Source organism: Thunnus maccoyii, chromosome 22 (genome assembly GCF_910596095.1).
Source record: "Thunnus maccoyii chromosome 22, fThuMac1.1, whole genome shotgun sequence".
Taxonomy (NCBI): Eukaryota; Metazoa; Chordata; class Actinopteri; order Scombriformes; family Scombridae; genus Thunnus; species Thunnus maccoyii.
In genome coordinates, this window is record NC_056554.1 from 5,499,724 (window position 1) to 5,526,718 (window position 26,995).

General features: G+C 38.4%; 2 protein-coding genes across 3 annotated transcripts in view; both read right to left on the reverse strand.

Moving 5' to 3' along the window:
* Positions 1-3,369: 3,369 nt before the first annotated feature.
* On the reverse strand, positions 3,370-13,277 carry LOC121889235 (interleukin-13 receptor subunit alpha-1-like). Its single transcript, XM_042401046.1, has 10 exons — positions 12,679-13,277; positions 10,119-10,255; positions 9,131-9,290; positions 8,943-9,042; positions 7,941-8,104; positions 7,621-7,751; positions 7,253-7,394; positions 6,185-6,284; positions 5,290-5,374; positions 3,370-5,198 (listed from the first exon to the last, which is right to left on the reverse strand). The coding sequence occupies exons 1-10, from the start codon at positions 12,749-12,751 to the stop codon at positions 5,100-5,102; spliced, it is 1,191 nt and encodes a 396-aa protein (XP_042256980.1). The 5' UTR covers positions 12,752-13,277; the 3' UTR covers positions 3,370-5,099.
* Positions 13,278-14,291: 1,014 nt separating this feature from the next.
* Positions 14,292-26,995, reverse strand: part of dock11 (dedicator of cytokinesis 11) — a 67,442-nt gene continuing 54,738 nt past the window's right edge. For both annotated transcript variants that reach the window (XM_042400505.1, XM_042400504.1), the window contains 6 exons: positions 24,008-24,154; positions 23,308-23,518; positions 22,309-22,499; positions 21,916-22,016; positions 21,586-21,724; positions 14,292-15,890 (listed from right to left, as the gene is read on the reverse strand). In XM_042400505.1, coding sequence (XP_042256439.1) covers positions 15,801-15,890; positions 21,586-21,724; positions 21,916-22,016; positions 22,309-22,499; positions 23,308-23,518; positions 24,008-24,154 — 879 coding nt within the window. In that variant the 3' untranslated portion in view covers positions 14,292-15,800. The remainder of the gene's footprint in view (positions 15,891-21,585; positions 21,725-21,915; positions 22,017-22,308; positions 22,500-23,307; positions 23,519-24,007; positions 24,155-26,995) is intronic.

The window sequence follows — 26,995 nt, forward strand, 5'->3', positions numbered from 1 at the left end:
ATGCAAATCTTCAACTCAGTCATATTTGGTCTTGAGTTCCTTCGCTTCAAATGTTCCTTTAATGTTGTTTGTCAACCTTGAGTTTCTTTATGACATCAGTTGTGGTCAGTTTTTAGTCTGTCTTGGGCCCAAGATGAAAAAAAATCATCTGAGATCTCTTATTATCACACAGTCTGAATTTCTTTGTTTCATTGTCCATCACATTGGAATTACTAATTGCTGATGTGATTCACTAGGAGAGGCTTGTTTTTCTCGGCCAGCAGCTGAGTTCACAGGAATCTGCCAAATTTTCAGCTTTTGTTTTAGCTTATTCGTAACAATTCACTATTTGCTGAGCTAGCGTGCTGTGGTTGTGTAAAACATAGTGGCGGTGGATGAAAGACTGTGGTCAGAGCAGATTGAAATACAGCATCACTTTTCTACATGTTATGCTTTTCGAACAGGTGTATTGATAAAGTATTGGCTTTTTACTCTCTAAGATTTTATTGCAGTTAGAGTAACAAACGCTCGTGTTATCTTCACTTCACCTGTGCTCTGCTGTTCACTGACTTCTGTGTGTGTGTGTGTGTGTGTGTGTGTGTGTGTATGGAGAAGCTCAGCTCTAACACAGAGAGCAGAGGAGAGGCTGCAGTGTGAGAATAAATTACACCAAAAGTTTAAAAAGTACCAATAAATCAAATCAAATCAAGTTTATTTATAAAGCACATTTAAACCTTCCAGAGTTGACCAAAGTGCTGTACAATAAAATAACAAAAATAAAATAAAATAACATAATATGCTAAGCATACACAAATAAATAAGTAATAGTGAAACAGACAGATATAAGGACACTCAAAAACCCTTAAAAATGTTTATAGGGGGGGGACACTTAATTGAGAATGGTAAACTGTTCCAAAGTTTAGGGTCGGCTATTACAAAAGCACGATTGCCCTTACCCCTCAGCCTCCATCGAGGGACAGCCAGGAGCAGCTGGTCTGAGAGATCTGGGGTTGGAAAGGGGGCAGAGGAGCTCAGAGATGTACTGGGGCAACAGAGCCAGGATATTTGACCTTATAATTCATTATAAAATGCCTTATAATGTGTTATGATTATTGTTATAAAGTATTATGAATATTTATGAGTGCTTATAACTATAATTATACAGTGATATAAGCAGATTATAACATATTATAAGTATATTTATAATGCATTATAGACATGGGCGTCATAGAAAATGTTACCGTTTATTTTACTATTTTGATTTATTTATTTATTGAATGGGACAGTGTGCAGTTTGAAACATTAAAGATGCACTGCACCAGAGTTAGCTTGAAGCTAATTTGCATCTGTAGTCCCCGACAAAAAACATACAACAGCACAACAACAAACAGTAAAAAGCAAAAAAAAAAAAAAAAAAAAAAAAAGTCATTGTGAGGGTTGTTTAATTCTGTGTGGGTGCAGATTTAATTCTTGTAATTTTAATGTGATGGACAATGAAACAAGGGAATTCAGGCTGTGATAACTGCTTTGCACACTTGTGTGCAGGCTGGTTTTTTTGTTTGTTTGTTTGTTTTGTTTGTTTGTTTGTTTCTTGAGGGACGATGCTATCTTTGAGTGAGCTGTTTCGTCTGCCATCCAGATTGTCATCGCTGTTCGTGGATGCCCTCATCTTGGCGGGATGCTGATATGTGGATGTTGCACTGTTCCAAAGGGGCAGTAGAAACCAAATCAAAGTGAACCTAACTAAGGAGAATTCTATTTTATTTTTATTTTTCCTGAGATCTCTGATCATTTTTTGGCAGATTCCTGTAAACTCAGCTGCTGGCTGAGACAAACAAGCCTCTCTCAGTGAATCACATCAGCAATTAGTAATTCCAATGTGATGGACAATGAAACAAAGAAATTCAGACTGTGTGATAACAAGAGATCTCAGATCATTTTTTTTCATCTTGGGCCCAGGACAGACTAAAAACTGACTGCAACTGATCAAGGTTGACAAACAACATTAAGGAACATTTGAAGCGAAGGAACTCAAGACCAAATATGACTGATAACCTTAAGGGAACTTAAGGGAAAGTTCAAGGGGAAAACAGACTATCGAGAACTGATAACTGATAATAAGTGCATTTTGGTCCAACAGAGGATATATTTAATTTGTGTATGAAGCACTGAGAGTTGAACACTTCCTAATTTCTAATTTACTGCAATTTTGGTTGTACATTCATTTGTGTTTAATTTTATTTCTGTGGTGTAACTGAGTTGAAGATTTGCATCAAACAAAGAAATTTTGTTTTTTTTTTAAAAAGATTCTTTGAATGTATAAAAAGAATCGAACAGGAAAATGAAACAGGACAGAATGCCTTTATAAATATATTTTCTATTATTTTTCCTGAGTCAGCGGTCATGTGTGTTTTGTGAGTTCTTTTTTTTTTGTCTTCTCTCTTTGTAGAGTCTGCTACCACCAGTCTCCTTCCCGAACCTAGTGAATTCACTAAACCCAGACAATTGAGTGAACCTGTAGACATAAAGCAAGCATATATTTAAACACACACACAGGCTATTATAGTTTTCTCTTTTGAATCAGCCTAAGTGTTTTTTCTATACAATTTTTTTTAATTTCATGTCCAATTTAGTTAAGCCTCACTTTAGTTTTCAGCAGTTTGTTCTTATTAGTTTTGTTTTTATCACAGATTGTTGGAGAATGTATCAAAGACTGTTGCAAAATGGTAACATCCATTATCAAGTCAACCATAGGCAACACTTTGTGCATCCACAGACAGGGTCTCATACACAACACATTGAGAGAGCCTGGCGTTCTTATAAGGAGAACATCTAATGCTTCAGGGGGAACTGAACACCCACAACTCTTAACATGAACCTCAGATTCATCGAGTGGAACTACTGGTTGGCCAGAAAACACTGTGATGGAGTGGTTGGACGCCTTTTTAAAGACAGCAGAGCGTAATTTAAGGGGTAAAAGTAATACATGTAATAAAAGTAATTCATGTCAGAACCCCCCCTTTAATTTATTTCTTAACATATTGTCTCAAAATATAAAAAGTGACATTTAACTTGTTGAGTGGTGTGAAGACATTATTATCAGGCCTCAATTAGAAAGCAAGGAGTGACATTTTTAAATGGGCATTCATAACTTGACTCTTGATTATGAAGTTGTATTTGTTGGTAATTAGCAATTTATGGTGGCTACAATAAAAGGACATTTAGGAAATTTGGACTGATCTGCTGAAATTATACAGAATTGGTGAGAATGTAAATGGTAAAAAAATAATCCCATGCAAATAAGAATATATATTTTTGTTATGATAGAATGAGCCCTTTATATCTACATATGGAGCGGGTCTTCTTCCATGGAGCCCACCATGTTGCACTGCCATGTTTCTACAGTAGCCCAGAACAGACAAACCAAACACTGGATCTGGAGAGGGCCTTTCACAATTTCCACAAGTTTCATGCCCACCGTAGGTTCTCCCTCACGCTTGGAGGCAGAGGGGAGGGTTATTCAGCTTGTTGGAATCTGCAACCTCACCACTAGATGTCACTAAATCCTACACACTGGTCCTTAAAGAATAAAGATAGCTGGTGTATCAATGTCAGGTGATGTACCAGGAAGGGACATGGTTTTTAAACAGAGCAAGAGAGAGGCGGCATAATGAACTCATGTATGTTTGCTTTTGAACTGGAAAATAAATCAACCTAAACATGAATCTTGCCTGAACAATGGATTTCTTAATTGCCTGAACACAACCTAACAGAGAAAATCTTTTCAACAAATAGCCACTACAGACAGACACCAAAGTTGTAATCAGTTTAATGTAAGCTACACAATTCTATATCACTGTTCTCTTTCCAAAAGAGCATGAGCTGTGTACAAAGGTTGAAAACACTTCTGAACACCACAGGGTCCCATTTTTAAGAGACGTTTCAGATTAACTCTTTAAAGAAAATGATTATTTCCATCCAAAATATGCAAGTTTGTCTGTCTACAGTAAATGTGGCAGTCAGTACCTACCAGTGTCTGCCAACAGAGTGCATGCAAATTTCCTGACTGACAACAAAGTGTAATTCCTCTTGGCATGCACTAATAATGGGTGAACAGCAGAAGTGAAGATGTTAGGAGTTTTGTTCTATGATTAGATACTCAAAATTTCACCATTGCCATACCTCTTTATCAAATTTTACATAAGAGATGAAGTCTCTTGCAGCGTCTTTTCGATGGGATAAAAGGTCTCCCAACACTGACCCTGTGCTTCCTGCCATGCAGTCACACCATCAGTAGTAGTATCCTTAGAAGACAGTGTTTGTATTCATGCAAACAAGAGCAAACAAGCTGTTTTCCTCATGTGTGGAGTTCAGGAGAGCCAAGGCAGCTCTTGGCCTCCTGTAAAGTCTTGGGTTCATTTCAAGTGATAAGAAGCATGTGCTTTCCCACCACTTCATTATTGCTTCCTGCCTATTGTTTAGCTGCCATGATGACAGTCATCCTTGTTTTTTGTTTTTTTGGGGGGGTTTTTGCACTTCTGAGCTCTTTCATTTGCATGGCAGATTTCCACTAGTACAGTTCCCAGTAGATACAGCTTCTGCTGGACCATTTATGCAGTCAGCCAAACACACCCTGCCCTCATCCTCATCTTCCTCCATAGTCCTCAACAGGAAGCTATCAGCACAAGGCAGCCATGACAAAGTGTCTTGTCCTGTTTGTATTTCCGGGTCCCAGAGCTTGGCGGCTTTTTTAAGGTAGTTCCAACGATACAGGGCATTTAATCCAGTCCCAACACAGGAACATACCTCTGCATTGCCTTAGAGAGAAACTTAATAGCAGCTGAAAATCTTGTTTTTGCGGATCTCTGGTGGTTCAAGTTCTCATCTAGCTGCTGAGATGGAGATGTAGAATTGTACTCGGGTGTGTATAGCGCATGTGCAACAGAGTGCACTCCTAACCACACCTGTCAGATGTGCAACAGACTTGAAACTTTCAACCTATAGAGTTCAGTCAAACAAAGCTTTCCAGCCTGGTGTTGTTACTCAGTAAATGTTCCAGATGAATTTGTCCGGAGTAGAAGTCCAGCAGCACTGCAGGCATTGCTGTCTACGTGTATATGTCAGGAATTTTGCTGGAGGACACTGTTTTCAGGCACAAGGGTAATTTTACAGGGTTCAATGGGTTCTGGCACCGGTGTGTACAGATTCCCCGGTGGAGTCTGAAAAACAGAACAGTGTGATGAGTGTTTCTGGAGACAAAGAGAGCATGTGAGAAGAGCATAGATATTTTAATTTTTTCCTGAAATATACCTTGAGTTCTTTGTTTCCGTTCATCATCATTTCCTTGAATATTGCTGAAGGATCTGGTATGATGGGGCAAATAATGGCTCTGTGCCTGGAAACAGACATATTACACCGAGCATGTCAGTGACAGAAAGCAACAGGTGGTACACAATGTTTCCACCATCAAAATGTAATGTTGTAATGTTAGAATATCAAGCAGATGTTTTTTCTTCAAGTAAAACTTGAAAAATCAAGTCTGTGTCTTTATTACAAAGAAATGACTGTGATGCACTTTGGCTGATGTTTTCAAGCATCAAATCCAGAGTTCATACTAGTCCTGGGAGAAGGAAATCTGAGTGTGTAACACGTGAGCTCTGGCTTCCAGTGATCTGCTCCTTCGTAATGAACATTCCTTTCCAATGACACTTTTCTATTTATTGTAGCTGTGCTTGCATGTGTACTTGAGGGGTGGGGTAGGTTTGTTGACCTCTTTCCACCCACACACAAGCTATGCTAGTGCCACCAGGTTTCCTCATGTTAAAGGGCTTTTTGTGCACAACTAATTTCCTGACAATACTATCATTAGTTTTCTTTAAGAAACATTTGTCACAAACACATAGATAAACAGGGCTGATTACATAAGCTGTGCTTCTTGGGTGGTGTGATCAAAGGCACCAGATCAACTTTTATACAAAGTTTAGGTGTTGCAGTAATTTCCGTGACATGTTTTCATTGTTGCCAGTCTCCAATACTGTTTCACAAAGGTATGCTTCACAACATCCATGCTTGAGATAGACTGCACAATTTGGTGTAAAGCAATTTAGGCACCCAGAGATTTACTTTGTACTGTCTGCAGACACTTTGAGACAGAACTCTTTTACTTAGGTCTACTTAGGCCTACAGTTCTTTTTCCGAAACGTACCTCCTGAAGCAGTAACAGGACAAAATGACGCAGATGGACAGAATGACAGGGATGACAATGGCTACCACAGTCAGTGTCCCATCAGGAGGCTCATTAGTACCTGCAATGAACAACAAACAAGTGTTCCTCAGCTTTTCCAAAGTCAAATTCAAGCTTTTTCAGGTCAGACATTGGTCATACATTGGTCAGGTCATACACCAAAATGCAAACCTAAAAAACATCCCCAACACACCAGTTTAGAGTCATCCTGCTTGATCAAATCAAATTGTGGTGTTCCATGTGATCATTGATAGGAAATATTTGCAGCGCACAAGGAAGTGAAGAAACCACTGCAATAGTTGCAATCTGAAAAGTCAACATGATTTGTTTTCCTCATAAAAAAACATAAATTAATAACTTTAATGATGTTTCCTCGTTCCCAGAGTGAATCTCACACTGTTTAAATCTGTGTGTAAGAGTCAATGTAAATATTATATTAATATCAAAGACCAAAACACCGGATTTGCTGATGATAGGATCTGCTCTGCAAAATAGATCCTATGCATTATTAGTGGTCATTGCTGTGTGCCAAGTTGTCTTTTTTGATACTACCACTGGGGGGCGCCAACATATTCAAATTGTACACATGGTGCCTTAAATGAAAGTGAAAGTGTCTGATCCGTGCCATAGGTTGGAGTTCATATTCAATCTAAGACATTTGGCCATCTTGTATGTGCAAGGACACATTTTGTGTTTTAAAACTCATCAGGAATCTAAGTTGTCCACAATTATAGACATTAAGACTTAATAAGGAAATAAAAATATATATTGTAAAGCATTCTGTCCAGCAGTTTTCTCATGTTGAGAGTTGAGTTAAAGTCTCCTCTGTAAACCTCTGTAGCAAATCTTAAAGCAACCTAATATTTCAACAGTTGTCTGGAATCATCCCATTTTAGATGGCTTGTTCTGCCTTGTTTGAATGTATAAAAAAAAATAAAGTAAAACTCTGTTACTTTGCTTTAGTGCACTTAATAAACACACTAAAACACACAATAAAATGATTATAAGTAAAATTGGTTAGACAGTTACCATAAGTTACAACTTCAGTGAAGTCACTTCTTATTGCAGTGCAATAGATACTGTTCATGGTCCTGGATTTGAACTCATAGCGGCATCTTTTATCGTAGGCCACCATGAAATGCTTATCTTGTGTAGTGATGTTCTTGCATTCCTGAAAAAAATTGAGCACACAGTGTTTTGTTAGGGATATAGCCATTCATTAAATAAAGATGAAGTTGCCTCAATTTAAATGTCTCGACCTGAGCACAACATTTGCAACTGACTCAGACTCAATGTTCAAATTTTAAAACATGTCGGTGTAGCAAAGACAAACCTCATTATATAAAAGAGGAACAACTTTGAATTTTTAGGATGAACAGTTATATTTGTCAACTTACCATGGGCTCACTGCATCGTCCGTAGCAGACCTCGTATATCCAGTGACAAGTCTTTCCGATCTCTGGAGGTGTCCAGCTTAGTTTGAGCTTATCTCCTTCTTTTGTGACACTCATATTTCGCAAAGGTAGCACTGAGGAGATTGTAAAAGAACAAACAAACAAAAAAAAATCCAATATTTTTTCAATTGTACTTGACAGCAAAAGTATAAAAACAAGACTCAATCACTGGATATGAAAGTATTCTTTAAAAGCAAATGTTTTATATTTCTTTTCACAATTTGTATGACATCAATATTAAACTATTAAGAAATAACACCAACCAAATGAAGGTTTAAAGGTGCTCCTTCCAGCTTCAGTTTCCACACACATGCAGATATCTTTCTCGTAAATGGCACCTTTCAGGTTACAATTGCCCCTCTTCTCATCACTGTAAAACTTGTCACACGATTTTAAAGGTTTTCCCACTTCAGAATTTCCACAAATCCTGTCATGATAAAACAGGGGAGTGGGGAGTTAGCGACACATGGTTTATACAGAGTATTTCACCCAAACGCTCCTCTTTGCTCTGTCCTCACTGTTGATGCTGCAATTCCTTCAGTCGCCACTAGATGTCCATAACGCTGACAGATTATCTTCAAACCAATATAATCCCTGTGCACTGATAAATGAGTAAACTCCACCAGCCCTGAGTGATGCATGAAAATCCACATGTACATCAGTGCGATCATTTTCACCCTGCGCTGCTGATGGCCAGTTGAGCACTTTGAGGAAGAGATCTCAACATTCTGGCACTTAATTCCTGTTTTTTTCCTGACATTTATCTGTTGACCTAAAGGCTGAATTGCTAGATGTTATGAACAAAGAAGAGTGATAGTGTGTAAAATATCTTCCTGTAAAAATGACACTTTAGAGGAACTATAGAGGCTACGCAAACCCACATGGCTTGCATAATGTTGAATTTTGCAACCTTATATTCAAATATATAGGAAGAAAAATTTAACAACAGGAAGAACTCCTCCCCACTATTTCCTCATAGTTGTTTTTCTGCAAGAGCTGCATAACAGAGCCTAGGTTGTCCTGACATTTACCATCACTTGACTAAGGAGAAAAAATAAAAACAAACTGCCGTTGCATGATTTCACGGTTGTTGAGTCAGTTCCACTGAACCAATTACAATGCAAGTTAAATGCTCCTAAATGTACAATGACATGACATGAAAACAATTCCCTCAGATAAAATTTCAACGACCATCATTAAAAGTTAACTGTGCATGTTTTGATATATATATATCCTCTACTTTGGCTGTTGCCTGTAATTCTCACCTATAGGAGAGCTTCAGCTTAAGAGATGAATTTACTGGGATCCAGGAACAGTTCATTTCATTGGGGTAGGTGAGACATTTGAAATCCTTCACCACTTCAGCTGTGTAATACAAAAACAAAGGTGTCTTAATCTTAATATAAGACCTCAGTTAGTTACATCATTGTCATTGCAGCTTTCTGGTTCTTACCTTGAGGCTTAGGGGCCTTAGTGGTTATGGTCACAGGTGTGCTCCCATTCCTGTCAGAGGGATTTTTGCTGACAGTACGAATGGTATACTTGCAACCGTCAGAATCCATGTCTTCTGTCATACAAGTGCATCTGATATTTGTCAAGGTTGTGCGTCTAGGCTAAAGGAAAAAAACAACATGGGCTTTAATGACAACTATGCCAACACATATCCAAACATTTTGTCTTCTGCATCCAACCACCTAAGGTTGGAAGTGCATTGTAAAAAAAAAATGAAATAAGTCAAAAATGTTCAAATCCAACACAAAAGGGCTTTCATTTTCAGCATGAAACTCAACCAGCAGAGATGTAAGATTTTTTTTGTACTTTTTTCTGTGTTTTAGGACATTAGACATATTAAATTATTGTTATTTTTGTGTTGTTGTTGCTGATTCTCAAATCATGGATACCAGAGATTCCTTTAATGGATGACCAAGGAAGATTTTCCTTGTTCCTTGCTCCTTGTCCAATTTCTTATCCTTAGCATTTTGTGCTGCACTTCCATAAAATTGAGGGACTTGTGAGACAGAAAGAATGGTAAAAAAATTGAGGCTGAGATATACCAAAAATCACCCCACACTTCCCATAATGCAACCTCATAGTACTCAAAAAAAAAGTGTAGTCTGATGATATCATCAGATTTTCAGTATGAGCCCTCCCTCCTGAGCCACAAAGCATGTTACACAACAGTTTCCCTCATGATGAGTAAATTCAACTTGACATATAAGGCAGTTGAAGTGAAACCAATGAGCTGCCTGGAATCAATCTAAAAGAACTGTGTTTTACTGTTTGGCTGTAATGTAATTTAAAGTATGTGATCTGTAGCTAATGGGCTACATCTGTGTTTCAGTGAGGTGGATCTAATTCTCCATCGTTTTATTGCTGCAACCCGGGGACACCAAGACCCCCCCCACCCACACCAAAGAGACACAACTCATCATTTTTCCTACATTCGTGTCCTTCAAGGACTGTACTTCATATTCAATGTCACAGTTGTCCAGCAGACCGGTGGGCTTCAGCCAGGACACGTTGACAGTAAACGGGTCCAGCCATTCATATGACAGCTCTGTCGGTGGAGGAAGGCGATCTGTTGGACGAGAATTTAAAAAAGAGGAATTACCCTCACCTGTTCACAACTAATGATGCTGTTATAGGCTCAAAGGATCACAACACTAGCCCCAGCAATCAATTCAATTCAATTTCAATTTCAATTTTTACATTTATTATTCACAGATGCCACTGGTTTTCTCATAATAACAGTAAAAACCTGCAGATAATTCCAGATAAGTACCCAGAACTCATTTCTGCCTCAGGCCCATTAGGTTAATCTGGCAATGACGATGATATAAGGATGATGATATAAGGAAATAAGATTTTCATATAGACCCGTTTTGCATCGTAAAAGAAAATTCACTTCCTCTTACGTTTGAACTAATTAGTCATGGTGCAACACACTGCGGTTAAGTGGGCTGAAATATGACATAACTCCTTTAACGTAACGTGCAATCAAGGTTGTTTATTGGTAGTGAGCTGAGCAAACATGAGTTTGAGAAAAACATTTCCCCACAGCTGTTTTTCTAAAAATCCCAAAAGATGAATTATATTCCTGGAAGAATGTCTATGTGCTCAAATAACAAATAAGTTGTCTCAGAGATGTTTCAGTTTAAGAGAAAGCCAAGTAAAATCACCCATAAACTAAATGAGATTTATGGGAAATGACAGAGGATTCCTACTCTAACTGTCCTTGTCAATACCCACCTAAGGGTAGCTACGTAAAGTATGAGTTGATATTTCATATGTGTCATGAATCGTTCCTGATCTCCCTGTATTTATACTTCATTTATACATCTACTCGTTTGTTTTCAAGGTTTCTAATTCTCCTGTTATTTCAGATCCTGCCACTCCCTCAAGCCATGCTATCACCTTATTCCCTTCACCTAGTTTTTCCTGCCAATTTCCCCAACTGCAGCTCATTCCTTCATTAGTTCGTCAGCACATATATCAGTAAATCTCCACTAGTTCCTTGCCAGATTGTCCTCTGCGTTGTGCTAACCTTTCCAGCACTTCCTACCTGATTCCTGAACCTTTCTGTCTGAATTTCAACCTGATTCCCTGGGCCTTGATTCTCTGCCGGTTAAATTTGTCTTCTCTGATTGATCTCCTGTTTCTGACCCTTGCCTGTTTACTGGAATAAACCTTATGAACTTTTATTTCTTACCTGACTGTTTTCTGTGTGGTGCTTTTGGGTTCTTACCTGTTCTGAGTCAGTGAGCGTTACAATATGGATATAGAAAAGGACAGAATGGGAATTCAGTGGGATTTTAGCATGTGGGCAAACTTTGCATGTGAAGTCAAATATGATGAAAAGTTTGTTCTGTTCAATATATTTTGAGACTGACAGTGAATGTATTTTGATAAAGTGAATCCACAGTTTTCAGCAAACCTCTTCCTGACGGATTAAATATAGATTACTGAGTTTGCAGGTGCCTTTACCTTGTAGCATTTTCTCAAACTGTAGAATGATTTTATTTTGGAATCAAATTCAATTTCCTGTAGGCCTAAAACCACTTTTGCAAATTGTGTTTTGACACCATATTGAAAGATTTTCGACAAATATAACATATTCTATTAATATATCATTACGTTACATAAACTAAAATTATTACATTACTCAGAGCTTGTACCGTCATTGCACAGTAAGGGCGCAACCAAATCTATACGAGTGGTATAACCATTATTACAGAGTGAACATGTAGAAGTTTATTGAGCAGCAGAATTAATATTTGTTGTTCAAACTCGACAGAGAGAAATTAGAAATATGTAGATATAAGTGATAATTATAGTTGAACAAACGGAAGAGATAGGAGGGAATCCTATAGAAAAATCACTGGGCTAATGATCAACCGACTATGCTTCGGCTTTGACTTTATGGTTTTTCCAAACCTCCAAGTTTCAATGTGTGTGAACATTTTCACCATTCTCCGTGACAGAGCTTTTTCATGATGCCATGTGCGTCATTACAGCCAGTGTTACACCGTATTTGGTGACACATCAGATTCTGCTACCTGCAGTGTTGTAATAAGTATCCTTTACTTAGGAAACCAAGTAAAATAAAAGTAAAGTAAGTAAAAGTATCAATACCGCAATGTAAAAATACTTCATTACAAGTAAAAATCCTCCATTTAAAATCCTACTTAAAATACTGGTAATTTAGCTGGTAACACTAGCGTACTTTTACGTAAGTAGGATTTTAAATGCAGGATTTTTACTTGTAATGAAGTGTTTTAACATTGTGGTATTGACACTTTTATTTAAGTAAAGTATACTTCCAACACTGCAGGTCACAAAATCTACGGGGTCACCAAATACAGTGTAACACCGACTAAATGAACTTTGGTATCATAAACGAGCTGTGTTGTCGCCTACAAACCCTCACCAGGCTCTTAATATACAAGATAATACCTGTCTAATGTAAGCTGTTATTACAACGGGTGGTGAAGTTTGTCTTACCTGCCTCACAGTGGAATACCAATGTCACGGCGCTGCATGTTAGAAAAACAAACAGCTCCTGAGGTAAAGTCATGTTGTCCTCAGGAATCTGAGCGCTTATTCCAGTTGATCCGGCAGCGCGTCAGCTCCCACGATCCTCTCGTAGCTTCTCCAAGTAAAGAAAAAGAAATCTTGTCTGATAAGAGTTCAAAATCTGGTTGATGTTCGGGCGATGAATAGTCCAATATCAAAAAGAAGAAGAAGAAATATTAATCAGGATCACACGACAGGGGACACAAAGTCACCAGGATCACCCTCGACGTGTCGGTGGCTCTATCGGGAATAGCGGGGCGGAGCCGGTGTGGAAGGAGCGTCGGAGCTGGGATGACTCAATGGGAGGTAGTTTCACTCTGACGGGCGCTGTCTCAACAGCTGCACGTCCATCCCACCACTGTATAAAACACTTTGAGCGCTCAGGAGTTAAAAACCAAACCATACTGCCCTTGTGGCTCCCTTAATGAAGGCGGATCGCGCATGCGTGTGATCTTAAGTGCAATGTCCCAGATCACAAGTGTTCATCCATCCCTCCAGGAAGTCGTCAGGCTCTAAATGAGTCTGTGAATCATTAAACTGATTATCCGAATGGTAATGGATTTATGCAGCAACAAACAACAGAGAGTGGGCAAGATGATAACTCATGTCCAGGAAAAACACGCAGAGGAGACAGACTGTACATTTCACTCAGCTGTGCGGGGAAAGTTTTCTGTATGCATGACTGGAGCTCAACACAGCACCTTTTTCAAAGAGTATAACAGTGTAGTCAAAAATATATGGAACCCCCAGTGACGGATGTAACTTAAGTGCATATCCTCAAGCACTTTAGTGCAATTTTGAGCTACTTGTGCTTTTAGTATTTCTATTACCCTTTCAGAGAGAATAATTGCACTTTTTTACTACACAATATTTACCTGGCTGCTATAGCTGCAAGTTCTTTTATAGGTTCAGATTTTACATACAAAATATATGATCAATTTATAAAATATGAGGCATTGGTACAGATTAAACTTACCAACAGTATATAAAATAGTCAAAATTAACTCAACCAGCTACAGCATTAAAATACTAATTTCATACATTTATGCATCGTTTATGATAATCCAACACTGTCACACACACACACACACACATGTGTATATATATATATATATATATATATATATATATATATATATATATATATACACACATATTACTGCAAGTACATTTTGCAGATAATACAATGCAGTAGATTAGCAGGTTAAATTGCATCTTTTTTTTTAAAGCAGCAGTTACTTAGTTGCCATTAATTGTAGCACATAACCTTATTTGGCACATAAAACAAAACCTTATTTACATATAACACTATTCTAATATTCATTTTAACAAATGTTTTTATAATTTCTTTGTATAACAAGTGGGGGAGGTATGTGTGTGTGTGTGTGTGTGTAAGACAAGGTTCAAGAGGCAAGGACTTGTTTATGTTGGCTTAACTGACTTCCATGACAACATGCCAACATCTGTTGAAGATCTTGTCAAAGCTCTACAACAGCCACTGAATGGATCATGTTCTCAGCTACTGTCAAGAATAAACTCAATTTTAATATCTTTCCCAGGTTTTATTGGAAAAAGGCTTCACAAAGTAAGTTTGACAAGCTGCTGCACTTCAGTATACAATGCAATTAAAAAAAAATCTCTCTGCTAGGACAGATTTGGACTGAACAAGAGTCCAACATGTTACAAATATAAATACATACATACAGTACGTACAAACATACATGGATACAGAATTAAATTTACAGCATGACAAATTATGTACATCTGCTTAAATATTATTTAATCTATCTGCTAATTTCAGTGTAGCACTTGTGAAATACTGTGAATAACCAGCATGTGATGGTTCTTATTACTTGAGATAAGGGAGTCTTTTCAGAAGGCAGAGCACAAAGGCACTGGATCTTTACTCACATGAGAGGAACTCTTCACATGCTGACTTTACTGAAGTAAATATGATCACGCTGCTGTGAAAAATTTGTCCGGTCCTCAAATCCTTTTACTGACTTGAGAGAACACAGTTTCAATGATTGTTATAAAGCTCTGATAGAATTTGAAATTATTTCTGATGTGACATTATTTATTACCTCATATGCAATCTAGGACATTGTTATCACCGATATATTTTCTACATTTATGATGAAATTTAGCTATTTTTAAACTAAGCAAACCCTTCAGAGGAGCAGCTCTGTCACGCAGCTTAAACACAACGTTGAGGTCTGTCTTTTCTTTACTTTGGAGCAGACTGGAAAGGCTTTTACGTTTGTCATTAAACAAACAAGGTGGTAACTTTGGCCCAGCGCTCACTATGAGCTGCTGCTCTTTAGACGTGACTTATCTGTTTATCACATTCTGTCAACCTGCTTGGAATGCACCTCTGGCTTATAAACACTAACCTTCGGCTTGACAGAGTATCTCAGTGCTTTCACTTTGGGCGCCTGTTACAACAGAATCAGTTGAGTTGGGAGACCCTGTTTACGTGAATTGAAAGCCTGGCTTAACAAAATACTGTGGTACAATGAAAAGATGCTACAGTCTTCTAAAAGTTGACTCAAGTAGTAAAAAAAAAAAAAAAAAAAAAATCATTTTGGAGAGAGTGTGGTGTCCTGCATAGATCTGAAGGGCAACATTGCAGAGAGAGGATGGAAAAATTGATTTAATACAGTATCTCCCTCTAAAGAAACAACAGTCAGTCCTGCAGTTTGTCGCCAAGGCAGAAAAAAAAAGTGCAATGCAACCTAGCATGACTCAGCGAAACACCTAAACCTGACATGCTGACATTTAGTTGGTGTTGCTGTGATACATTCCTCAGAAATACTGCTGCTGTGGTTTGAATATTACATCTCCACCATCTAGTGTGCATCCAGCAGAGATGCTTAAGTTTGCCAAATGGCATCTGGAAGGGCAGGGGAGGGAGGGGGGGTTGGCAAGCATAGCTGGGCAGACATAACAGAGCCGCCCTGTTATCATCCAGTTCAGACCCTTAACGGAAAGGTGAAAGCGTATACATCAGGGCGGGAGGTGGCAGTGGAAGGAGGCTGGCGGGACGGAGGTCAGCCCAGGTTGGTGGAGGTGCCACTGATGGCACGAAACACATGGAGGGAGTTTTGTAACAGCGAGCGCATCATATCCTCCTGGTAGATCTTGGGTCAAAACAAAACAAAGACAGGATGAGTGTCAGTTCTCACATACGAGTACAGCTAACACACAAAATCCCTGATGCCAAACTCAAACCGGCAATATTTTTGTTCACACGCATTGAATTACATGTGCTGACAGGAGGTGACAAACTATGAGATGCAGCTTTAAGTAAGAGAAGTGAAGAGTGAAAAAAAAAAAAAGTGATTTACACAATGAGGTACATGAAACAGAGCTATGAAATGGCTCCACTCATTAACTGTGTACTATATGCATGCAGTATTTTTAGGTCCTGTATGTCAAGCCACTGACCTTGTTCCGCATGTTATTTTGTTTTCTGAACTCTTATCAAGATTTCTCAGATATCAGATTATTTCTGTGGTTTGCACAAACTCTTTCTTTACTCTTTCAGCCACTGTGGCAGCCTGATAATCACACCCAATTCCTATCTTGTTTCACTGTATTCATTTGATTATCATTCTGTTTGAGTAGGAGATGTGTGTGGCGAGTCGGAGGTTTGGAACCAGGCTTCCACTGTGAGCTAGTTGTGTTTATACTATCACTTACTAAACACGTGTATTTATTTCAGGCAAACAGCTGTTGCAGCGCCAGAGAAGTATAACCAAAAGTGTCCTTGCAGCAGAATAGAAGGATCTATTAGACACTGTGTTTAGAGCAGTAAATGTAAACAGGGTGATACAGGGTGAATTACATTTGTGCATATTATTTCATTTAATTGATTTTCTTTTTGCTGCACATCTGCAAAAAAATGACTTTGACTCGTGTGGGGCAGGATGGATTGTGAAACTATGTGCATTCTTCTAGATACAAATGACAAATCCTAGAGGGAACTAAGCAGTCTGATGGATGCCAACACTTGATGATTTAACAGCTTTCGCAATACAGCATTCCACAAATTATAAATCATAATGTTGTCTGAAGAGGTGATCAGGTTCAACAGTCAGGCGGTTGAACAAAAATTACCAAAACATTTGCACATTTATTGTAATCACCTACATCTTCACAAAGGCATAACTCATACCAACAGCAAACAGATGCACATTGAAGAAATAAGACTGGTGTTCTTGCAAATTATTTTGCAACAAATCCCTTTACGAAGCCAAAACCAACAATTTATTAGTGCATCTCGCAGTACTTTCTGATTCCCGGAGCCTGTCTGTGGCACTCAGCTCCAAGCTCATTTGTTACTCCTTAATATGTAAATCAGGTCACAAATATATAATCTGACTTTGAAAAAAAAAAAGCTAAATAATTTTCTAAAACAGCCTTGTTCCTAAGTTTTTAGCAAACATTACTCAAACAGGAGGCTGGAGTGTATTTTTTGTGGGGGTGGGGACTATTTTTTAGTGGCAGACTTGGTGAGCCAGTGAGAAAGGAACACTTTAAGTATACATGTAAATAAACTGCAGTAGCCATGAAGGAACATGTCACAATACTTGTTTGTAGTATCAATTTATTGTTTTGGTCTTTGAATGGCCTATGCTGACAAGAAACAATATAGAATATAACCAGACTCACCCTTTGATAATAAACATCACAGGTTTTGTATTTATTTATCATTAGTGATGCTGACCACATATGTCATGCAGAACTCTGTTTTATACAACAGTGTTGATATGTAGTGATATCTGATTTTTTAACAGCATGAAAAATCACTTTGTTTCCAGGGGAACAGGCATTCATCCACTCAGTTTCTGTTCTTACTAGCGTGGACCTGCCCCCTGCAGTAATCAGACCTCATCAAAATGAGGCCAAACATTCTGTTACGTAATGAGGCACTAGACCAGTGTAGAAATGCTTTGCTTATCATCTTGTTATTAGACTAATCATTAAGTGTTTATATGCAGTCCTGTATCCCAGCTGAGGATATCCTTGAATACATGATTACACTGTTTCATTTCATCTCATCATCATGTGTGGATGATCCCACTTTAGTTTAGAGCTGACTTGTGGTCGAACAGTAGCATCCTGCAGTTAATGTGCTGCAGATTTGAGCACATCAATACATAATCTGTCTGACCTAACCGGTAATTACATTATTTTACTTTCAGAGGACAGAATCCTGTTTCTTCTTTGCTCTAAAGATGACAGGTTTAGCTTCTGCAGCCACAAGTACATGACTTAAGACTTTTGTGTTTGTTCGCCACAGTGTCCTGTTTTGTTTTGGATTGCGCGAGGTATCAGGAGTAGGGCTGTGGTTCCACTACCAGGATGCAGTTTTTACATGTGTGGACATGCAAATGGTTCAACCCTAACCAGGTCACTGTGTGTATGTAAACATATTTGATTAGTGGCTTCTCTCATTTGCATTGTTTTCAACACCATCTATGGCGCCAATGTTTGTCATTATCTGTAAATCTGTAAATACCTGTTGATGTCTAGTAGTGAACCAACACATTTGTCAAAGGAGGAAATCAATGAATGCCAAATGTCTGCCCTTCCTGCCAAAACCACTTCAAACTTTGAACGCCTTGTTAAGATCTTTCCATTTGAATGACTTTAACACTAGCACTGCCACAGGGTAAAATTTACCCGTGTCGGTTTTTCAATTGTATGTTACTTTCCCTAAAATAATGTTGGGCAACATCCCCTATTGTTAAAATAGTGAAGACAAGTCCAGATTAAAATTATTAAAATTTATCCTCATATGAAATGCTTTTATTTCTGCGGGGCTCATGTGAACAGTTGCTTGGCATTTGTCAGAGTTTGCGATCTGGCAACTACGTCAAGTCATAAATGATAAAAAGAGCAGAGGAAAATGACCAGCAATAAAAACCTTTGCCAAGTGCCTGAAGTGCAGGAAAGCTGCACCTCAAACAGAGTGTGTTTGAGGGACACGTATAATCAGATGTTGTTCAAATGATTTATTCTACTCACAAACATTCATTGTGTGTAAAACTTATTTTTAGTTAATTGATTATTCATTCATTTTTGTTTTACTGTGTTACCGTTTATTGTTTATAAGCTATTTAGCCTAATTTCCCATTGCCTTACTCTGTTTTCCTGAATGGAACATCACAAGATAAATATATATTTGCATTATGTTATATGTTATGTTATTTGTTTTGTTTGTGTTTTGTTTTATTTGTTTCTTGGTGATGTTGTCTTATTCACACATTGTTGAAATACCTAAATTAATAATTCAGTAGGTGAAATTGTACGCATGATGTTGTTGTGGATTTTGTTGCGACATTAAATCACCCATAAGTTTGGTGGTTGTTTATTGTTACTATTATGGCTCATTATTGTCCATTTGGGGTATTAAGGCTACTTTGGTAATTTAAATAACATGGGTTATCTCATTATGTGATGAATGTCATTTTATAGCCTAATAATATCATGCCACCTAAATATGTAAATATTTCCTTTTAATACCCATTTTCAGTATCATTTTAGATTAATTTACACTGACGGTCGTGCAAAACAACTAACAAGCAACTAATTTTGTGATTTTAGACATTCCTTTGTGAAGACAATCCCTTAATACAATGACAGAGAACAGTTTTTAGCATTAGAAATGTGGTAGCCAGGCAAACAGCTCCATTTTACCCATTGGCAGTTTTAGGTATGTAGCGACTGCTGGCGGTTCTAGTATTAATTTGACATTTCATTGCGGCGTTTACCTGTTTTATTCTCTCCTGTTTATAATTAAGGTCTGTCTAATTTAACACCCATTTATAAAGGTATCTTGTTTTATTTTTTGTGTCCAGATGAATGTATTTTGCATCTAAACCATAAAACATATAATTAATCATTCCAAAAAGGACAAAGAGACAAACTGAGCTTTCACACATCTTATGTTCACATTACCTGTTTTTTCCTTAAAGCTAAAGGCCAGCATATTGGAGAGAAAAAGTCAGACCAGTTAGTTTGATAAAATCAGAGCAGCTGAAGTAATATCACATTTCAGGAAGGCAGGAATAAAACACTGAAACTCAACCACGAAACACCAGAGCTTGGGATAGTTGTGCTGCAATACAGCAATGGGAAATTCCTTTGATGGGAAAAGAACATAAAGCACTACACTAGTGTAACAGAAATAGAACTTCTCCGCATCTGGAGCTGGCAGTTTAACAGCTCTTCACAAATACAAGAGAAGCATGTTGTCTATATGCATTTTTTCGATTTTTGATAGCAAGGCAAGGCCAAAGTCTTAATCGAATCAAGGCCATGTTTAAAACTTAACCAGCAGTGTCGATGTGGTGAGAATAGCTCTTTCTGTGCCAGTAAAACTGATCACACAGGTTTACTGCTTGTGCTTTTTATAGCCCCACCACCTCGTTCTGATCATTGGCACTGTGAGCTTTTCATAAACGCAAACAACAAAAGCAAAACACACAAAGGTAATTATTACCTAACCTATGAGGCAGCCGGATTCACGAGATCATGACATCACGAGATCACTTGAGAATCTATCTCGTCAGGCTTGCAACCACCAGTGGTTTGGACCAATCAGCGTCCTATGAGAATTCTAGAGCGATCTCACGAATCCAGCTGCCTAAGAAGGTAAGATGCTGACAAACAGATGGTTCATCCGACGCCTGCCAAGTAGTTATTGAAAATGCCTGCTCTTTTCCAAACAGTTCCCATGGACGACATCTCAGATGGGTCTGTGTAACAAACCGTGTCGAGTTAAGTACTTTGGGGTACTATAAAAAAATAGTCACTGAAAAATGATTCGAAAACTGATTTTTATGTGTTCAGTGGTATCCATTAAAATGTAGGTAGAGAAAACATGACAATGTGAAATTTAACGTGAAATTTAAATGATGTACAGTTTGATTTGACTCGGCTTGTTTTGTCTTTCCAACAGTTTGTGCACTATGGATTCCACACAAGGATCACAGATGCTTGATATGATGATAATCTCATTAACATGGCTCACTATAATACAACAGATTGTCACTACAGTAACTTCATTTTAAGGGTCGACTCACCCAGATTACTCACCACCTCATGGTATCGATCATGTAAACGGTTTTGGTTTTAATTGTCAAGGTTTCTACATATTTATCTCCAAGATTTCTGCCTTGACTCCAATACAATGGAGGCAAATGAAATTTCATTTGTTGCTCACAGAATTGTAAAAGAAAGAGCTGCTACTCTGATTTATCCACAAACATCACTGTGTAGAGTTTTCATTGGCACAACTTTCTACCAAAGAGATACAGCAGTCACTAAGAAAACTGTTTTTCTCAATAATTACAGTGAGGTCTGTGAATTCTCCAGAGTAGCATGGTGAATCATGTTGCTGATTAATTTTCTAAATGTTTTTTTTTTTCTATTCTGTGAGCACCACAAACTACTACTGCTAGAGTTAAGAGAAAAAAAACCCATATATTTTTGGGTATTCTGGGTGAACTGACCCTTACAGCTTCTCATGGTGTCATGAAAAGAATTGCTGATTCTTTTGAAAATTAGCCATTATGTTTATCCAGATAAAATTTGCTTATGATTTTCATAGCATGTGAGGTTTTGCTTTCACTGGTAGCTAAGTGTTTGATCTCTAGGCCACTGCTGCAACATTTCTGACATCACATCAAGCACATCAAAGCAGGACAAAAAACATCTGTGGAATCGAGGAAAAGGCTGTTGATATGGGTGCGATGACGTAGGGGTGTGGCCCCACCAAAGAATATTTCACTTCACCTGAACATTTTATTGTTATCTGAAGATTACCTGCTCGTGGATAATGTCAGATAGCTCCTTAACCATTTCCTTGAAGTTGGCCTTCAGGCCCTCATGGTACTCAAATTGGTCCTCTTTGATCAGACGCTCATTTATGTCCAAAGCCATGCTGCAGGCCTGGACAAAACGCCTGCAATTATTCAAAATAAAACCACAAACTTAATAACAAACTTATAACATTTTTTAAAATATCAATAAAAAGTGACAAATACAATCGTTAACAAGAAATTCAGAAGATACTTGTCAACAAAAACATAAGAAAATATGAATCCACAGAATAATTAAAATGAGAATCAACAAAGTTATGAGAGAAAGGGATACCTGAAAATGTCTTTAAGGTCTTTGACTTTCTTGCTGCCAGACTGGTTTGATTTACTGTCATCCAAGAATGCTCTGGCATACGCCATGGGACCTGCATTCACCTGCAGCAAAACATGCCTGAAAGTGTTAAGCATTCTTCTACTCTGATCACTGCACAAACACATTAAAGTCAGCATGTGCCACTCATGCTTTATCATTGCCCTCAACCGGCAACCCCTGCCCAGTTTTGCATGATAACAGTCGCTTATGTTTCTCTGTTATGCAAGTTTGATGTGTTCATGAAAAATGGACAAATCTAAGCATAAAATCTTTAGATTTAATTTACCCGTGTTGTAAAAAGCGAGTGATTTGCAATGCAGCGGGTGTAGGTTTCTATTTTTTGGAAACTTTTACCTGCACGGAGACGCAGCCCTGCAGTTTGAGCTGCAGTTGGATCATGTCCACTTCCTGGCTGGAGCAGAGCTTTGTCAACTCGGCTGTTCGCGCCTTCATCTCATCTATGGCCACATCCACCGGCTTAAGCTCCACCTGCTTCTCCGCAACCACCTCCACCCGCTTCTTCACGTAGGGGAAGGTGTTGGCAGCTGAAAATAAAGAGTGCAGGCAAAACTGGTTGGGTCTCTCGTGCGAATAAAACAAACTGAAAGATAAAACGAATGTGCTTCTTTAAAAAGGGTCATTTCAGGTGATTCCTCGGTTGCTGTTATGTCCATCAAATGCGATGCCAAAGCAACGCTGCATAAAAGTTTTAGCAGCTTACAGCGACAACACATTTGTCTTTATGCCACGGCAAACAAGCAGCAGAATAAGCAAAAACATCTGTTGTTTTTGCTCGGCTCTTACAATATGAGGCTCAGTATGAGGCTCAGTCAAAGTGACTCTTGAGTATTTTGTTTCTTGGTAACAGCTGCGTTCGCACAATAATAACTAGATGTATAAAAGTTCATCAGAAAGAACAACAATGCTTAAGGGAGCTTGTCAATGAGATGAACAGGATAGGATAGAACTGGAGGGATCCTGACATACAGTTGCCAAATGCTACACTAACCAGCTGTTTTCAGTGTTTACTGCCATTAAAGAGGTGATTAAAGTCCATTTGGATACATTGCACACATGTACTTTACAACTGATATGAGATTTTGTGTGTGAGGTTGTACGGTCATACACCTCTCCAAAACACGTCTTTTTTATGTTAAACAAATTTAAAATTTGACCATTGAAAATGGATCAACATACGAGCCAGAGTTAGCCTAACATCAGATCTGATGATACTGTTGGAGGGCTTAAAACAGGCTCTGTTTACATTTGAAACAATGTTTCTTTCATTGTTTGAAGCAACATGTCAAATGCTACAGAAAAATGTGTGTGCGTGTATGAGTGTGTTCCATGTACTTGTGAGCACGATCCTCCTCTTGCACTGCTCCTCTACCCCGCCGTGTTTTTTGCCTGAAAGCGTGTACGGTGTCTCGAACACAAAGCGGTTGATGTTGTGGCACTTCTCGAAGTCTGTCTTCTTCTCTGGAGCCTCTTTCTCCTCAAAGTACGGCTTGACGAATGTCACCTGGACGTAGGCGAACTTGGGGTCCAGGTCTTTGGGGTTTACCTGAAGGAAGCGATAAACTTTAATAAAACAAAGTTGTGAAGCACATGATGGATACAAATAGAGATGAGACTTGACTTGTTGAAAGTGAATTGCTGAGGAATAAAGAAAATGTCATCTAAAAGCAACTTGAACTTTCCTAATGTCTCCATCATCAACATGAACCTTTCTTCCGTTTGACTGTTACAACACATGTTGCCTCTTTATCCTCCGGTGACTCTTCAGACCACAAAGTTAAAGCCAGCACAAAAAAACCCTGTCAACTGATACTTTAAAATGGGTCCGTAGAGAAGAAACGGAACATGTCCCGCATTGCGTTGGACAAGTTATATTTTCTAAATAAACAAGAGCGGGGCTGCAATGCCAAATGTATTATTTTTATTTCTGACTACATTTCTACTAATATAACAACCTGCCATTCAAAGTTAGAGGCCTCACATCAAGACTTCCAAATGTCTCCCACCCTCTTCTTCTTCCATTTATCTACTGCACCTTGTTAGAATCCTGAATTATCTTGACATTTTCCTGCCCAAACTTTTCCCCGTAGAGCGTCAGCAGCCGCTGAGAGATTTCTGACAGGCCAGTGAGTTTGGGTTCCTTGTAAATGTACTCCTTCCCGTCTTCCTCCTCGAAGAAGCCCTGTGCAAAACACACATGTTCACTCAGTTATAATGAAAGACAGTCCAGTGGAAGTATAATGGGAGAAATAGTTCACTGATGAGTCTAAAATATTCACTGTTTCTTAAAATACAGGGAACTGTTTAACAAAGCAGAAAAATTACTCAGTTTTCCACACAAATCAACTTCAAGCAAGCTGTTAATGTAACCTTTGCATAGTGAGAGTAGTTAAGTGAAATTATTATTTGACTCTTTAACATTTGACACATTTCTACAGAGCCCGGGAGGTCAGATGGACGTTGGGTTTTTTTTTATTAAGTATGTGCACTTTGGTAAGTTGCACGCGCGCTGCCCTACCGCAGCATTTCGGTGCTCAGTTAACACTTAAACATCACAGGTGTGCCAGAGCTCCATGTCAGAAAAAGGTAAGGTGCATGAACAGCATTACATATGACAAGTTAACAATGTGTAGTTATCTAGCTATTACATTACACTTGTGAACTATTCTACTCATTAAAAGTACCAGAAGCATTTAGCTATGGGCAGCTTCTTCTTTGTCAGATTGGCTGATGGGCTACAGTACAATGTTTGCCTAAACATGATCTAACTATACTAACATTCATCAGCTAACATAACAACTAAATGCTCTCCAGATTTTCCCCATGAATATTTGCAGTTCAGTGGTCAGTCTGTAGGTAAGCGAACTGGGTTAACATGATACCCTGCTACAGTAACTTAGCTATCGGTCTTATATATCTACTTAGATTCATTGTTAAAGCAATAGTGCGGGACTTTTACATATAAATGAACATCTGTTACATTCAAGCCTTCACCGAACAAGTTCACACAATGCTGATTATTAAGCCTATCCCTGCCAGGTAAATCTCTCCGTATTTCACATCTGGGGTCTGTTATGACTTTCCCGTTGGCTGTTTGAATGCATACCGCAAGACTTCTGCTGGCCAAGTCGGCTAATCTGAATGTGAATAATAGTGCAGCTCATTTAGACTTACTATCACTCAATTCTTCACTTTCTGTTAACATATGACCTCTGTACAGATTATGTGCCATATATTTTGAAATAAATATGTCTGTTTAATCAGTCGTATTTGGTATACTGTGGCATATAGATTTATATTTATGTGTATTTGCCCCCTCACTTGTAGCTATGTTATTCTATTTACAGTATGCACTTTATTTTGTATCTTTACAGATACCCCCCCCCCCATTCCATGTGGGCTTGCCTTCTTCATTTGGCTGTTACACCAAGAGAATATCAGTAAAGCTACTGAAGACCAGCAAAGTCACTGTTTTTCATATATTCTCTCACAATAAAATCATCCTCCCTTTTCATAAAATATGTTCATCTCGAGTCCTGTGTGATTCATGAGTGCAATAATAGCATGGACCGACATCACAGCGTCCTGTTGTACTCATACGCAAACACCTGCAAAGACGCATAAATCAATACTTGATCTTTCAAGTGCTTTATTTCTCAAACATGCCTTAAACAAATAAACTGTGTAGCTTATGCAATAATGAAAACACGGGTGGTACAAACGTGTTGTACAAGTGTTCTCTGGAAACATCACAGTATACTATATATATATATATATATATATATATACACTTAACCTCTCAAGTGCTTCATTTAATTACATTTTCACAACAAATAAACTGTGGGTCTGCACAATATAACAACTCATGAAATTCAAAGCTAGATTAAACAGACGGATAGCTCATAGTTTTGTGGAGAGTCCCACAAGCCAAGAACTGTAACAAACTAAAATGAAGTCCTGTCTGTAAAATACACATGGTTAGGAAGACTACAGCTTGATGTGTTTACCACACATAGTTCTTCTATTCAGCATCTATTCCTCTGTTAGTCCCACAGACTCAGAACTGCAATAAAAAAAAACTGAAATGACAATAACAGATTTGGTTGTAAGTGGGGGAGTTGGGGCTATTGCTCGAAGATGGGAGATTAAACCTAGAGGATGTCCATCACCCACACTTTTGAATCAAGGAGCGCTGTGAATTCCCGCATAGCACTTCCACCAAAACACATTAAACCATTATTTCCTTGGCTGATGGAATGAACCTGTACAAAAGCAGAGCAAATGTCTTAGCCAGTCTTCTGTGCAGCTTCTGATGTACTTTTTCAGATATTTTGCTCCCTTTTTGTTTTTGACTGCGTCATGTTTCAGTGCTGCGTTCACTTCTCTGTTGGTAGGCTTGAGAGTATCTAGCGAACCACATTCAAACCACAGAGTGGCAGTTTGAGCTTCTTCAGATACGGACTCAAACATTCACAGATGTAAGAGATCTTGTATGATCTCTTTATGTGCTACTTCCAAGAGTTTTCTTTGGGTCACTAGAGTCCTGACATTGTGCGCCTCAAGAAAATCAGGCCAATCTTCTCTTTCTTTCACAGCTGAGAAGTCTTTCATAGATTCTTCAACGATATTTTTCTCCACATTCGGTAGTGAGTGCAGAATCGATTCGCAGAGTTCCACTGTTCATACAAGACAGTTTTGGAACAACAGCTTTGGTAAATCAATTGGAAAGTAGCCGATCATGTTATACCCATGTACCATTAGCTTTGCAACGTCCTCCCATAAGTCCTTCATGTCATGGCGGGTCATTGGGATCTTATTGTGTTGCCACTTGTGTATTTTACAGTGAACTTATCCCAGTATTCACTAAGGGCATCTCTTAGTCCTCCCCCATTGTCCTCAACCTTCTCAATATGGCCATTGGGTAAGACCATTTCAATGTCTAAATGTGTGCCATCACCAGACACACAGCCTTCATGAAATGCAGCACAGGTGGATCTACCAGGGTGGCATAGGGTGGCAGCTG

Excerpts from the sequence above, each read along its gene's own strand:
- LOC121889235 (XM_042401046.1), bottom strand. The coding sequence starts at position 12,751 with ATGACTTTACCTCAGGAGCTGTTTGTTTTTCTAACATGCAGCGCCGTG. Across the intron at positions 9,043-9,130 it reads TAAGGCCCCTAAGCCTCAAG|CTGAAGTGGTGAAGGATTTC; the intron begins GTAAGAACCAGA and ends TGTATTACACAG. Across the intron at positions 7,752-7,940 it reads CACCTTTAAACCTTCATTTG|TGCTACCTTTGCGAAATATG; the intron begins GTTGGTGTTATT and ends CAATCTCCTCAG.